At 51.0% G+C, this 14545-nt stretch overlaps 1 protein-coding gene across 8 annotated transcripts in view; it reads left to right on the top strand.

Moving 5' to 3' along the window:
- The window catches only part of RPS6KA2 (ribosomal protein S6 kinase A2), a 348783-nt gene that overhangs the window by 309424 nt on the left and 24814 nt on the right, over window positions 1–14545 (top strand). For 7 of the 8 annotated variants that reach the window (XR_016395277.1, XM_022560937.3, XM_022560954.3 and 4 more), the window contains 3 exons: window positions 5746–5848; window positions 12727–12857; window positions 13868–13993. Coding sequence is in view for 7 of the 8 variants with exons in the window: in XM_022560937.3 (XP_022416645.2) it covers window positions 5746–5848; window positions 12727–12857; window positions 13868–13993 (360 nt within the window). In the remaining variant the exon portion in view is untranslated. The remainder of the gene's footprint in view (window positions 1–5745; window positions 5849–12726; window positions 12858–13867; window positions 13994–14545) is intronic. The other variant, XM_089922246.1, reaches the window with a different exon arrangement.

Genomic DNA, 14545 nt, shown 5'->3' with positions numbered 1-14545 from the left:
GTTTTTGAGAGAGACCCTTCTGATGCACTCAGACAGCCTTACCTACTGTCATTTCCATGCTTCCCCGAGGATGACCAGGCAGGGCCAGAGGCGCGGAAAGACCTCATTGCATCCCTCGCTCTGGATGAAGCAGCCAGAGATAGGGAGGACTCTGAGACCACTTTTGTGGGCATTGGTGTATTTAATGAATACTTGGGGCTCGCGCGTGTCAAGGTGAGCAGGTGTCTGGGACATAACGATGCAAAGACACAGCTGTCCTCAAGCTGCTTCAAGTCAGGGGGTGCAGGCGTGCCGTCATCCAGCCGCGGAAGAGGCGTGCGGTGGGGCTGTCCCGTCTGGGAGGGGGTGACGCCGCAGAGATTTGAGGAGGATTGACAAGGGGGGAGCGGGGGAGGGGGCAGCAAAGATCTCCTGGGACCGCAGCCTTGCTCCAGCCGCTCGGGCCCTTCCCGGGGCGATGAGCTGTCGTCCTCTCCAGCCCCGGCACAAGCTGGTCAGCCCCGTAGGGGCCGCTGGGTCCTGGCCAGCGACCGGCCCCGGCTTTAGAAGGACGTGCACGGGATAGATTTGTCCAGATGTGCTCGTTCTGCTTTCGGCAGCTTAGATAACTGGAAACCACAAGGGAGGGAGATGCATTTGCAAAAACCGTTAGTACCAACGGGCCTTCCCACTGCCAGGGAGATGCTCGGAGTGACGGTGACAAGGCATCTCCTTGACTATTCGAGTCTACCCCTGAGCCGGCCTCAGGATCCAGCTTGGGACATACAAGGATATGACTTCACCTCTGCTTCCTTCTGTGACCCAGAACTGCCAGCAGAAGTTTCTGGGTTTTTTAAGTAAACACCTGTCGTCCAGCGCTTCTCCCTGGGGTGTTCGGGTTTCCTGCTGGGGCAGGGTGAGTCCAGGGACACTGCACGTGGGGGCACTGCCCCGTTTGTCCTGCTCTGCCATCACCTTGTCCTCAGAGCCTAGCAACTAGCACCTGCCCAGGAGGCATCCTCCCTGAAAGCTCGCTCCCTGCGATAGGAGAAATGAAAAATTACAAGTTAACTATAGACTGAAAGCCTCTGCAGCCGGTGATGGGAGAGTCGGGCACAGAAGCTGCGTTGACTTTTCCCCTGTGGCTGGAGCGGTGCCGAGAACACAAACATGAGCACAGACCCCAAATAAGCTTCGTCAAAGTTAATCACCTCGGGCCCCGTGAGCCGGGCTCCCCTCACAGTGGGAATAACGCTTCCACAGCCAAGGCCCGCCCTGTAACTATGACGACTCATTCTTCCAGTCACTTTTATTAACGCTGGGAGTGTGCTTGTGCTGTTCGTTTTACTTTCTGAAACCCTTCCAAGCACATCACCGGTTGGCGGGTGTGAAATGGGAGGGATTCCCCGGGGGGAGCTGAACCCAAGGCAGTGAGAGGAGTACGCACCATCCCTGGGCGACCTGGTATCATGTGCAGAGCCCCCAGATCGCCGGCCATGTGGGCTGGCAGGAGGAGAGTGGGGCTCCGGGCCGCAGAGGGGGGACCCCTCCGGTTTGGGTCCCAGGAGCTACCCGCTACTGCTTGGCATCTCACCGTGCGTGGGCCCCTTCCACGGCCCACTGGAAGATTGCTGTCGATCTACCTCCATGTTAAGTACACCAGGAGAACTCACCCTTCCAAGGAGCCGACAGGTGTCTGTTCAAAGACTTAATCGCCCTTTGGCTCGGGGGTTTTGTAAACCCAGATACTGGGGTTGGAGCAGCTCACGGTGGGGTCACCAGTGGAAGCAGAGCTCTGCACCTCGTGGACCAGACGCCCCAGATCCGCCCACGGCATGCTGCAGTCATTGAAATTCTTCGTGTTCCTCCTCCTGTCCTGCCGTCACTCTGCATCTGGATCTGCATCATTTTTGCGTTGCTATTTCAGGAATCATCTCTAACGGTGCCCTTTGCCTGATTGGAGCATGTTGATTTTGAAATGCCCGGAGCCAAAAGTGCTGGCAGAAAACAGACGTTAGGTCTGTGACCCCGAACTAGAATCAGTCTTCTCTTCATTATCTCTTCAGTTGCTGTTTTTATTTTGCTCCCTCTCTCCTTCCCTAGTCACCTGAAGGTCTTTTAGGTATAAGTAGAATTCCGATGCACCTGCAAAGAGCATCCCAGCCTGTACATGTGCGAGGTGAAATCCGTTCCAGCGTTGCTACAACTTGCAACTTGAGATCATCGTCCTGAGATCCTGGGACAAATGCCATGACTTAAAGTGATGCCTGGTGGTTTGGTCGTGAGATCCCACCTTCTTTCCATCAGTGTGGGGTAAATTGTTCCAGAGGCTCAGAAAGGGGAATCTAGGTCAGAACTACGCTGCATCTCGTCAAGCTCAAAGTCCACAAAATGCATCTGCCTGTTCTTTCTCCATTTGACCCCGTGCACAGCAGCGGACATTACAGAATGAGAAGCAAGGTCACCTTTTCCCTAAATCCTCAAACCCACTCCTAGGTTTGGACACCTGGAAAGAAAGAAAAAACATGTGTAAGAATAACACATATTAGCACTTTCCAAAATGTTTATCCAGTAACAGGAAGACATTGACAGGCCTCTAGGACTGCAGCAAACAACAAGGGTGTATCCAAAGGGCAGGGTGACCAAACACCCCAGGTGGCCTACACAGCTCTTTGCTGCCCACTTGAAACCAGGACGAAACCACAGCAACCGCCGGAGACAGAGAGGGTGGAGGTCTGGGGGCCGGTGGGCAGATTACGCTCACAGGCTCTGTCTCTGCAGGGACCAGTGTCAGGGTGAAGAGGGGTCTTCGAGAGGACTTCCTGCTGCCCTCCTGCAAGCCTTGGGAAGCTTTCTTCCACGCTGCGCCTCGGGTCAGTCAGGCTCTCCGTAGCTGACGCACAGGCTTACAGAGGCGGTTTGGAAAATGCAAGGGAACACAGACATGTGCTTGCACACATTGCCATGTGAAGCCAGAGGTTGTACACGCTGCACACCGGGTTCTGGGACTGGCTTGGTGGGCGTCTGGAGTTGGGATTCTGCACAGGGCAGGGTGGGGCAAGCGTGAGCCGAGCACCGTCCTGGGCGGGGAACCCCGGGTACCACGTCCTCTCTTGCTTCCCGAGTCATCGCTAGGTACCTCAGTTAAAAGGGTGCAATGCTCTCCACCCAAACCAAGTCCACAGCAGCTCACGGCCAGGGGACAGTCTGATTCCGACGAACTCTTCTCCTTATGGCTGAGGACTTGGAAGTCAGGGGCTGCGTCTTCTCCCAAGGGGTCAGCCTCCCAGCCAGGACCAGTGAGCTGCAGTCAATGGAGGCAAGTAGAAGGATCGGCCTGGGAGTTGGGGTGGGGAGAGGAACTGAAATGTATGAGCTTCAGCCTTCAGATGCAAAATGTCTCTCATTTGCATGAAATGACAAGCAGTTCTGTGTGTGTGTGTGTGTGTGTGTGTGTGTGTGTATTGAGATACAGTTGACATATAACATTATGTTAGGTTCACAGTTTGCAAGGCAGAAATAGAGATACAGATGTAGAGAACAAACATGGACATCAAGGGGGGAAAGCGGACGGTGGGATGAACTGGGAGATTGGGATTGACATATATACACTAATAGGTATAAAATAGATAACTAATAAGAACCTGCTGTATAAATAAATTAATTAAATTTTAGAAAAAGAGACAGCGTGGGCTGTAAAAAACAAAAAACAACCCCCCCTAAAAAAACTTGGTCATTTGTAAGCTAAACAACAAATAAACTGTTTGAAAAAGAAAAATAAAAAGTAAAAAAATAAATTAAAAATTAAAAAACCATCATGTTAGGTTCAGGTGTACAACATAATGATTTGATCTTTGCATTGTGAAGTGATCACCCCAATAAGTCTACTTAAAATCTATCACCGCACACTTATAAGAGGTTTTTTTCCTGTGAACTTGCAGCATGGTCTTACGAACTGTAGCCACCAGGCTGTCCCGTGCCTCCCCAGGACTTATTTATTTTATAACCGAAAATTTGCACCTTTCGATCCTCTTCCTTTCATTGGGTCCATTTCAGCCGCTCCAACCCCCCTCCCCAAACTCTCCCAAGCCCCACCCCACCTCTGGCAGCCACACGTGTGTTTTTATAATGGAAATCTCTCCTGTAAACAAATCCCCCCTCGTCGTAGAAGCAGGAGTCCTGCTGCGGTGGAGATTCCCCTGTCCCTCCCCCTTCTCTGGGAAGTTACAGGAGGACTCGTGAAGGCAGAGGGATGAGGATGTGATTTTTACTGGATCGGGACAAATATTTATTTAATAACCCAGCTCAAATATCGCTGGTGGGAGGGGAGAGCTGAGCCCCGCAGGCCAGGCTGGGCAGCATTTGAATCGGGGTGCCGAGCTCGCCCCTGCTTATTAGACTTCCCCTGAGAAGTGCATGCATCAGGGAGGTGCATTCCCTCCCTACTGGTGTGTCCGCGTGGAAGGCAACCTCTTTCTATCTGGAAAGGGTTTATAGAGTAACTCAATTCGTAATGACATCTCTTCACCCAGGGCAGGAAATGACCGAATAATGCTCCACTGAATTAACTCGGTTTTTTCTCCTCCGGTGGCTCCCAAGTGCACTGCGCCCCCCACCCCAGCTCCACATGTGCGCCTGCAGCCGCGGCTGCTCTGAGCCCTGGGATTGAGCCCAGCGGCCACCGGTCAGTGCAGCTGTTTGATGGCGCCTTCTGGAAGGGTGTGCTCTGGGCGGGGTCTCCCCTGGGATGGGAAGAGTCTGGAGACCCAGGCCCTCCTCCCTTCTGCTCCTTCGTCGCCCTTGACCCTGGAGGGGGTCTTACCTAATCTTAGCCTATTTCCTTGTCTGGAAACTCGGGTGACAAAATCTGCTTTACTGTGTTATTGAAAGATTGAGAGCGGATCTCCACAAGTCACTGGCTCCATTTCCAGACTCCCCCGACCGGGGTGGCGGGGCGGGGGGGGGTCCTGAGTCCAGACCTGGTGAAACAGGAGCTCCGAAAAGTGCCTGAGCCTGGTGTTTCCAGCCGGGAAACAGTCCTGGATCAGGACCCCTTCCAGCAGAAGGGGTCCTTGCTGGGCCTGCGAGGCTTGGAACAGTGCACATGAGGGTGTGGCCTCTGCATCCCACCAAAGGCAGCGCCACATGTGGCCAGTTCTCTGGCTGGTGCTCGTCAGGCCCTTAAAGTGCACAAAAATGTGTAACTAAACCCAAGAGCCCGACGCAGCCCCTCGACTTGAGCAGAGGGGTCTGGACGCCCAAATTTGGTGGCAGCCGGAGTAGGTGCCCCAGGGAGGTGCACAGGCATTGAGGTGTGGGTGAGGAAGGACCTGGATGGGGTCTGTGTCCCCGCAGAGCAGGGTCCCAGGTGCTGGCTCCGAGATCGCCTGTGCGGGAAGCACTTGCCAAGGAGCAGGGTTCTTCCTGCTGTTACCTGGGGGTGGGGCAGGGCATAGCTGTCCTGTCAGATTTTACTTGAAGAAGAAGATTCTACTGCCCAAAAGAGGTTGAAAACCATTGCCCTAAAATAAGAATACTTAGCTGTCCCCAGACCCTTTTCCCTTGAGCTATGGCTTTTATGTCTCTGTATAAACTATATTCTATGTCGTATACAATAGACATCATATTTTATGTGTGTTACTAAACGTGTCAGAGCTCTGGGAGGGGCTGCCGTGTGCTAGCACCTGATTGGCAGGTGGCACAGATGGGTTTCCCGCCCGCATTCTCCCTGCTGGCCCTCAGCGCCCTGTCTTGCTGTCCACGCAGAAGCTGTACAGGAAGGAGATCAAGCCACCCTTCAAGCCGGCGGTGGGCAGGCCAGAGGACACCTTCCACTTCGACCCCGAGTTCACGGCGAGGACGCCCACAGGTGTGTGCAGGCAGGGAGAGGGGGGCGGGCCTGTGTGTCTTTCCCATGGTGGGTCCTCCAGCCTGGCCAGGTAGGGACAGGCATCCAGGAGCCAGAGAGCGCCATGTTCAAGGGCCCTTCCATGGGATATAGTCCCGTCCTCTTGTTCCTCTGCTCGTAGTAAAGGCTTACGTGATAGAACTACTTATCAGTTAGCCCCCAGGTAACACCCAGCTGGGAAATTCCCCAGGTGTTCTGTATGCCCCCGCCCACCTCATGCTGCCTCTTGGCCTAAGTTGTCAATCCAGTGACCACCTGTCAGAGGGACACACCCGGGCAAGCTCGAGAAAAGAACCTCAAGGCAATGAGAATCTCTTGTTTAATTAGGGAGGTTTTATGGGAAGAGGGAGCCTGTCTGTTAAGTCTGTTAATGTGCGGACTATTGTTCTTATTCATACAAAAAACAAACACCTGTTTGAGAACTTGCATCAGCTACTCTATCTCGGCACAGCAGGTGGACTTGTGTATTTAGCCTCTATGACACGTCTTAAATTACTCCTAAGGTCTACCAAATTCAATCAGAACTGGTCAGCTCCCTTTAAAATTTGTCATTTTGTGATATGAATAAATTAATATTAACCTTTTTTAGATATGGTAATTGTCCTAGTCTACCCAGGCGGCCATAACAAAATACCACAGGCTGGACGGCTTCAACTAGAGAAATTTATCTTGGTTTCCCGTGAGAGCTCTCTTCGGGGCTTGCAGACGGCCTCCTTCTCTTTGTGTCTTCACATGGCCTTACTTTGTGCTCAAGGAGAAGGAGAGAGAAGTCCGTGGTGTCCCTTCTTCTTATAAAGACATCAGTCTTGCTGAATCAGAGTCCCACCCTCATCACCTCATTTAACCTTAACTGCCCTCCGCAAGACTCCTTCTCCAAATATTGCCACATTGGGCTTCAGCACGTGAATTTTGTGGGGCACGGTTCAGTTCATCCCAGTGAAGGTATGGTGATTTTGTCTAAAAAACAAATTAACATGCCCCTTCTGGAGATATGGGTGGGAAAAGTTCAGCCAGTTGGTAGCTCTTGGGGCTGTGTGATGTGCCCATGGGGGGTTCCCATGCTTTTCTCACTGTTATTGCATCTGAAATTTTCTGTGATTAAAAAAGGATCATGAAACAAATAGATGGTCAGATAGAAAATATCAAGTAGATAAAGTTGCAACAGAGAATCCACTGGGCTCCCTCTGGTTTAAGCTGTTGGTGAGAGCCTGTGTCCCACACGCCGGGGGCGGGCACATTAGGGGTGTGAGCTCTGTGCAAACACAGAGGGTTGGGGGCATCCATGGGGCCGCTGGTGGTCCCAGGGCATCTCCTGACCCATGCAGCAGGGGCTCCAGGACCAAGAAAGAAGCAAATTCTGGGGGCTATCAATGAAGGAGTCAGGACGCAGACGCTCACTCATTTCTTTCGGGTCCTCGTGCAGCCCCCAGATAAAACTAAGACTGTCCTCAGGGACAGAGCTAGGGTGATGCCTGCTGTCACAGTCTGGGGTAATCGCTGCTGCGAGATGTACCGTGGCTGCCGAGAAGGTGGAGGAGATCTAGGTCTGTCCTCTTTAGTAGAGACGGTCCAATGTTTCTCCAGTTCTCAACGGCCTCAGAAAGTTCTTGGGTGTTGGGGTCAGTCCTTCATGTTGACAAAATTGACCACTTCACAGAATCAGATTACTTTTTAGCTTCAGAGTTTGGAAAGACGGGGAAGGATTGGGGATTCCATCCCGGGTGTGCCCGCAGCTCACCTGAGCAGGTCGCTTTCTTTCTCCTCCTGTGGTTTACCTGAATGTAAAGGAACACAGAAACGATTAACCCTGACAAAGGACACTGCCTGTGACCACCACCCACACGACCTCCCGGTCCGTAATGAAATGTGCACTGTTTCACCGAGGGTTTCCGGCATTCGGACTCTGTGCTTAAAATACTGAAATAAAGACCACGTTTGTGCTGCCTAGCAAGAAAATGCTCATACAGCCCACTCGAAATTATTCGCCTTTACGTGCTTTTTGTGTTATCCGTGAAGAATTTAAACTCCGACCTAGTCGGCCTCTGTGATTAGCAGGCTTTTTTTTTTAGCACCTCATGAACGTTTTGTGCACAGAGAATTCAAATTTATTTTATTATTAGCCGAAGGAAAACGTAATTAGACACCATGCATTTTAATGACGTCCAGAAATGGCTTTTTTACTCCTTACTATTTGGATTTCTCCAATTGTACTTAAAGTCAACTTATTGCAGGACACAGTTTGCCTTTGAGGAGGTAGTCATTGAAGTGCCGAGACACAGAAAAATCATTCTCTCTATATATTTATAAGAGAGTAGAATTTTCTAAGCACATGAGCTGAGCGCACGGCTCTTAAAGGGCAGCAGAGGCGACGTGATTCTGAAACAGCGGGTAATCCACATTCTGCGTTAGACTCGGATGCTGCACTGTCGGAATTTTTTGTAGTGGCCTTAAAGTCTTTCTTTTTTAACTTAAACCGATGCTAAAGCTGGTGGATATTCCCTGAAGACACACCAGCTGCCCATCAGAGCCTGCTGACCGATGGGAGATGCCACTCTAAGATTTAAAGACCCAGAAATGTATTGCACAAGTCAGAAATCACTCCTAGGATCAACGAAGGTTGACTGTACTCACCTTTAAATTTCCTTTCATCCGACTCACATCTTTGCTCTTCTCTTAGTACCGAGCTAAGAATCGGCGTTCCCTAGCCACTTATAAAGCGTGTTAAATGCCGTTGATACCACCTACCACGTGGTCACCATCTAGCTACACGGACCCAGTGTTGGCTGTGACAACCTCTCGTGAAGTACGTGTGAACCTCAGCTGATCTCTTGGTCTGAGCAGCCCGAGCTGAGCACACGGAGAGGCAGCCCAGGCACAGAAGGCATGGCCCTGGGCTTCACGCCTCCTTGGTGGTTGAAAGTCCTTGCTTATTTGATCTACAGACTTCCCATTCACTAGGGAAGGTGTATCAGTTCAAGTTCACCGGACGGTACCTCTCCACCACGCGCACACTCCCAGGTGCTGTAACTGAGCCTCCATGCACTCGGCCCTCAACCTTTGCACAGCTCACACTAGTTCCTGGGTCGGGCTCCAGTTCTTCCATCTAAAACCTGCGCCTCGGGGCTTGACGGTTGCTGAATCGACGCTATATCCCTGTGCTTGGTGCAGACCCAGGGCAGGACACGGTAGCCTGGGGGATTTTTAAGAGCAGGCAGATCTCAAAGCCAGGGTTCTCTGCAGGGCAAAGCAAGGCAAAGCGCAAAGCCAGCCCGGGAGCAAAGCCCAGCATCTTCAGAGCACACTTGCTGCCTCTGCTGTCTTGCGGTGCATCATTTCCAAATTCTAAAAATGACTCAGCCGAGCCTTGTGCTTTTTAATTAAGCTTCTCTAGCCCCGCAGCTTATTTCCAAACACAGTCAGCTCTGATCTCATTAACTCCGGGGTGACTCTGGAGCTCTTTGCGAGGTAACAGGTACGGGGCTGAGACCCGAGTCCTCTCCCTCGTGGTCCAGGATGCTGAAGGTGCGGTGGGCCAGGCACGTGAAGCCCCCTGTCACCTGGCAAGGTCTTCCTGGAAGAGCCGTGTGGGCCACCGGGTCGGCCGCTTATCTGCAGGGAGAGATCCCACATCACGCAGCTCGTGGTGTAGCTCCCGGGTGTGGAAGGAGCGCCCCAGTCGCCTTTCCCTCAAAATAAAATGCTCAGGAATAAAACCCACATTCTCTGCAACAGCTCACCCCTCCAAGCCCCCAGCCACCTGCTCCACCATGGAAGCTTTAGTGTATAGTTTCCACATCAAAGTGAAGTATCAAGACCAAGTAAAAAGGTAAAAAGTAGAAAAGCAAACACCCACTCCTAGGGCCTTTCCAGTCCCACTCGCCAGAGTTTTCCACATAATATGGATTTAAATCTTACATATGTACATTGTAAGAAAAATTTAAATCCACATTATATACTTTATGTATTATTATAGATTTATATATATATATAAAATGCCTAAGTGATAGAATTTATGTTATCATATTGTTATATATTGCTTATGAGTTTATTGTAATGTGTTTTAGTACATGTATAGCTGATTTCACTTTGTTCTACAGCAGAAACTAACACACCATTGTAAAGCAATTATACTCCAATAAAGATGTTTTTAAAAAGTTTTAAAAAATTAAAAAAAATTTTTTCCTACAGTGTGTACATTCTACAGCTTGTTTTCTCTTTTTTGACTCGACAGACTATTGTGTCAGTTCACACAGCCGTGTCTCATCCCGGGTATCGTAGTCTTAACTAGTGTTACCTGCACGCGTGAACGTTGTTGGTCTTGTGCATGGTTTCCCCAGTGGTGAATATTTAGGTTGTCTCCAGTTTTTGTTTGTTTGTTTGTTTGTTTTGCTATTACAAATATTGCTAAGACAAACATTTTCTTTTTTTCTCTTTCTTTAGAGTTTTTAAAGATCACATTTTGTTTGTTTTTAAATTTTATTGACATATAGTTGATTTACAATGTTGTGTTAATTTCTGCTGTACAGCAAAGTTACTCAGCTATACATATATATATTCTTTTTCATGTTCTTTTCCATCGTGGTTTATCACAGTATATTGAATATAGCTCCCTGTGCTCTACAGTAGGACCTTGTTGTTTATCCATCCTATGTATTATAGTTTGCATCTGCCGACCCCAAACTCCCAGTAATTCTGTTCCCCACTCCGCCTTCCCCTTGGCAACCGTAAGTCTGTTCTCTATGTCTGTGAGTCTGTTTCTGTTGTGTAGATAGGTTCATTTGTGTCGTATTTTAGATTCCGCATATAGGTGATATCATATGGTATTTGTCTTTCTCTTTCTGACTTACTTCGCTTAGTATAATAATCTCTAGGTCCACCGTGTAGCTGCAAATGGCACTATTTTATTCTTTTTAAAGGCTGAGTAATATGCCATTGTATCAGTATATATCTACACCAAGACAAACATTTTCTACATTTATTTGTAAGCACTTTTGAAAGCAATTCTGTCAGATAAATTCATAAAAGTCTAGTTGCTCTTCAAAAGACAGGTGTATTTTATACTTTGGTAGATAACTCCTCTTCTATCTTGCAGAGATTATGCCAGCTTAGGCTCCCACCTACCACCGCAATGTCCAGCCCCAGCCAAACCTACATGCAGCTGGTTACTTTACATTTTGCTAATTTGTTAGGCAAAGTGTTACCCCAGTTAAATGTGTACGTGCCCCCATTAGAGGGACTGAGCACCTTCTCAGGTAGGAGAGCAGTCGGTATCTGAGTCCTGCCCCCATTTTTCTTCGGGGCATGTTCCTTTTTTCTCATTGATCTCTGGGAGCTCTTTGCATAGTAGAGAGTTTGGTCCCTTGTCTGTTGTATATGATGCAAATATTTTCTCTCCACCAATCTTTTATCCTTTTGTTTTCCTTAATGATAAACTTGAACTGAGACCCATCTCAACAGCAGTCAAGCCTTCAAACAAATCGACAGAGCTTAGAGGGGTCACGATTGAAGGGCTTCCTGAGGGTCCCCAGGAGCAGAACACCCTGCATGCTGCCCTCGAGCCCCTCAGGCCTGGGGCAGGGGGGACAGAAGAGTCACCAATGCCCGGGCCTGCGTCCCTGTGCCCGGTTCCTGCTGACCTGAGAAACTCAGAGGGTGGCCTCCTCTGGCCTGGCCCGGGAGTGACAGCTCACCCCGAGGTTGCTGGCGGCTCTGGGCTCGGTCTGGAGTGCGCAGGGCAGAGGGTTGCCACTGAGAATGAATATCTAGTAAGTGAAGATCAATGATTACCCTCAAGTTTTTGTTCTGGGTATTTTTGCCGGGTATCAAACCACTGGCACCACCCAGAATAAAGTGTGGTTTCATATGGTTCAGCCTATCTAATCTCCGTTTTACCCCATTCTCCAACACACACACTCACCACATACACACACCTCACACCTGACACACACACACCAAACACACGTGCACACACACCTGACACACACCGAACACACACACGTGCACAACCTGACACATACACACATCTGACACACATACACCTCACACCTGACACACATCTGACACACACCTCACACCTGACACACACCTCACACCTGACACACATCTGACACACACACCACACCTGACAAACACGTGCGCATGCACCCGGCACACACACTGAACACACACGTGTGCACAACCTGACACACATACACACCTCACACCTGATACATACACTTGACACATGCACACACACATGCACACATCACACAGATGCACATGTGCGCACACACCTGGCACACACACATCTCACACCTGACACGTGCACACACACATCACATAGATGCACACACACCTGGCACACACACCTCACACCTTACACACACATGCACACACACATCACACAGATACACATGTGCACACACACCAACCACGCACACATGCACACACCTAACGCGCACCTGACACACACTGAACACACACGTGCACAACCTGACACATACACACCTCACATCTGACACACACCTCACACCTGACACATACATCCGACACACACACATGCACACACCCCTGACACATATGCACACACATGCACATACCTCACACCTGACACATGCACACACACCACACGCACCGAACACACACCATGCACACATGCACACACCTAACACACCTGCACACCTGACACACACACATGCACATACGCACACCTCACACCTGACACACATGCACACATCACAGAGATGCACATGTGCATGTGCACACATGCACACACACACCACACACACACGCACACATCACACACCCACAGGGTTACCTCACCACGTTGTGGCTGTTGACTCTCTGGTTGTTACCTGCAGACTCACCTGGCGTCCCCCCCAGTGCCAACGCTCACCATCTGTTTAGAGGATTCAGTTTTGTGGCCTCCAGCTTGGCGCAGGAGCCCTCGCAGCAAGATCTGCACAAAGTCGCGGTTCACCCCATCGTGCAGGTAATCAGCCCCCCGTGGTGCAGGGCATCCCGTAGAGCCCGACTCTGCTCACCCCCAGCAGGTTGGGGCAAGGAGGTGGCCGCACTGAGACGACCCGTGGACTGAGAGCTGTCTCAGCCGAGTTGGGGTGCACTTCCTTCACGAACTCCTCCCCCCGCCTCCCCGGGGTCATTGAGATGGTGATCTGAGCCGTGCTTCACGTTTGTCCTCAAGACAGAAAGAGTCCTGAGAAGGATGTCATCGTGGTGTGGCTGTGGCTGGAGCCCCAGCAGGGCTCACGCTTGGGCGTCTCTGCTGTGCAGAGTCGAGCCAGCACCGCGAGAGAGTGGCTGGGTTTGTGGGCACCAATCCCCATCGCGAAATGTAGTCTTTGGGGCTCAGTGAAGGTGCTGTTTTTATAAGGAGTTTCCCACCGTATTAATACGAGCAGAGGTAGGGAATCTTAGAAGGGATCATGACCACGTTTCCTTGAAGAGCCGAGGCAGGGCACAGCAGATGGCGTTGGACTTCCATGCTTCTCTCCCCAAGGGCCTCCAGGGAGACACGGCGTGTCTAGAGTGGACACTTGCTGTGGCAGCGTCCACGGTAATGGGTGACGCTCTCTGCGCTCTTAGTCAGTAGGGTGAGGGTGGCGAGGGGGCGTCAGGGGGTCAGATTCCCAATCAGACGTCGGCATCCGGACACCGCTCTGGACACCAGCGTCAGAGCTGCACCCGGTCTCAGGGCCATCTGACCTCTCACCTCTCTCGGACCTTTGTGGGGAAGCAGGCAGGTCAGCTGACACAGGCTGCTGGGTGTCTGAGAACAGGGTCCTGACCCGACAGATGGGGAAGCTGGGTTGAGATCTGGAACCACGGCCAGCTAGCTCCGTGACTGTGGTCCGAGGACGCCGCCACCTCCTGGCCTCCGTGTCCCCACGTGCAAGGGCTGAAGCCTCCTTTGCACCACATTCGGTGCCCTTGCACGAGAGGCCCCTGATCGCGCTCTCTGCCCGCCCGCTCTCTCTGCAGCAGTTACACGGGAACAACACCCGCTTCACCGATGGCTATGAGGTCAAGGAGGACATCGGGGTGGGCGCCTACTCCGTATGCAAGCGCTGTGTGCACATGGCCACAGACGCCGAGTACGCCGTGAAGGTAAGAGTGGGGCACGCGGCGGCCGTATCTGCAGCTGCCCGGGCCCCAGGCCCCGGCGGGCACGCCCAGCCTCGCAGACACTCTCCCTCGGCCTCTTCTAAGCTCTGATGCGGGGCCATTCCGTTGACTTTGATATTAGGTCACCCGTTAAAAAACTATTTTGCAAATCATGAATATGTTCTGCTCCAGCCGACACGTAGGTACTGACCACCTTTAGTAACTTTCTACATAAAACACGCTGGGACAGAGGCTCTGGGCACTCAGCATTTTGGAAAATATAGAGTTGGGGGCCAGGCAGAACATTTGGGGAAGGAGGGGAAGAAGGAGGGAGGGGGCGAAGGAGGAAAGGAGAAAGGAAAGGAAGCTACAGTCACCAAAACTTAAAGAAATAAATAGAATCAAATATTTTGTAATATTTGCAAAACCTTAAGGAGAGAGCTGGTAGTTTTACCCTGAATCATCAAGAACAGAAAACAGTAACAGGGAACTTCTCTGGTGGTCCAGTGGGTAAGACTCTGCGCTCCCAATGCAGGGGGCCGGGGTTTGATCCCT

This window comes from Delphinapterus leucas, chromosome 12, assembly GCF_059928025.1.
Source record: "Delphinapterus leucas isolate spDelLeu-1000000601 "Yukka" chromosome 12, BTC_Dleu_Yukka2, whole genome shotgun sequence".
NCBI lineage: Eukaryota > Metazoa > Chordata > Mammalia > Artiodactyla > Monodontidae > Delphinapterus > Delphinapterus leucas.
This window is presented reverse-complemented; position numbering and strand designations above follow the sequence as displayed.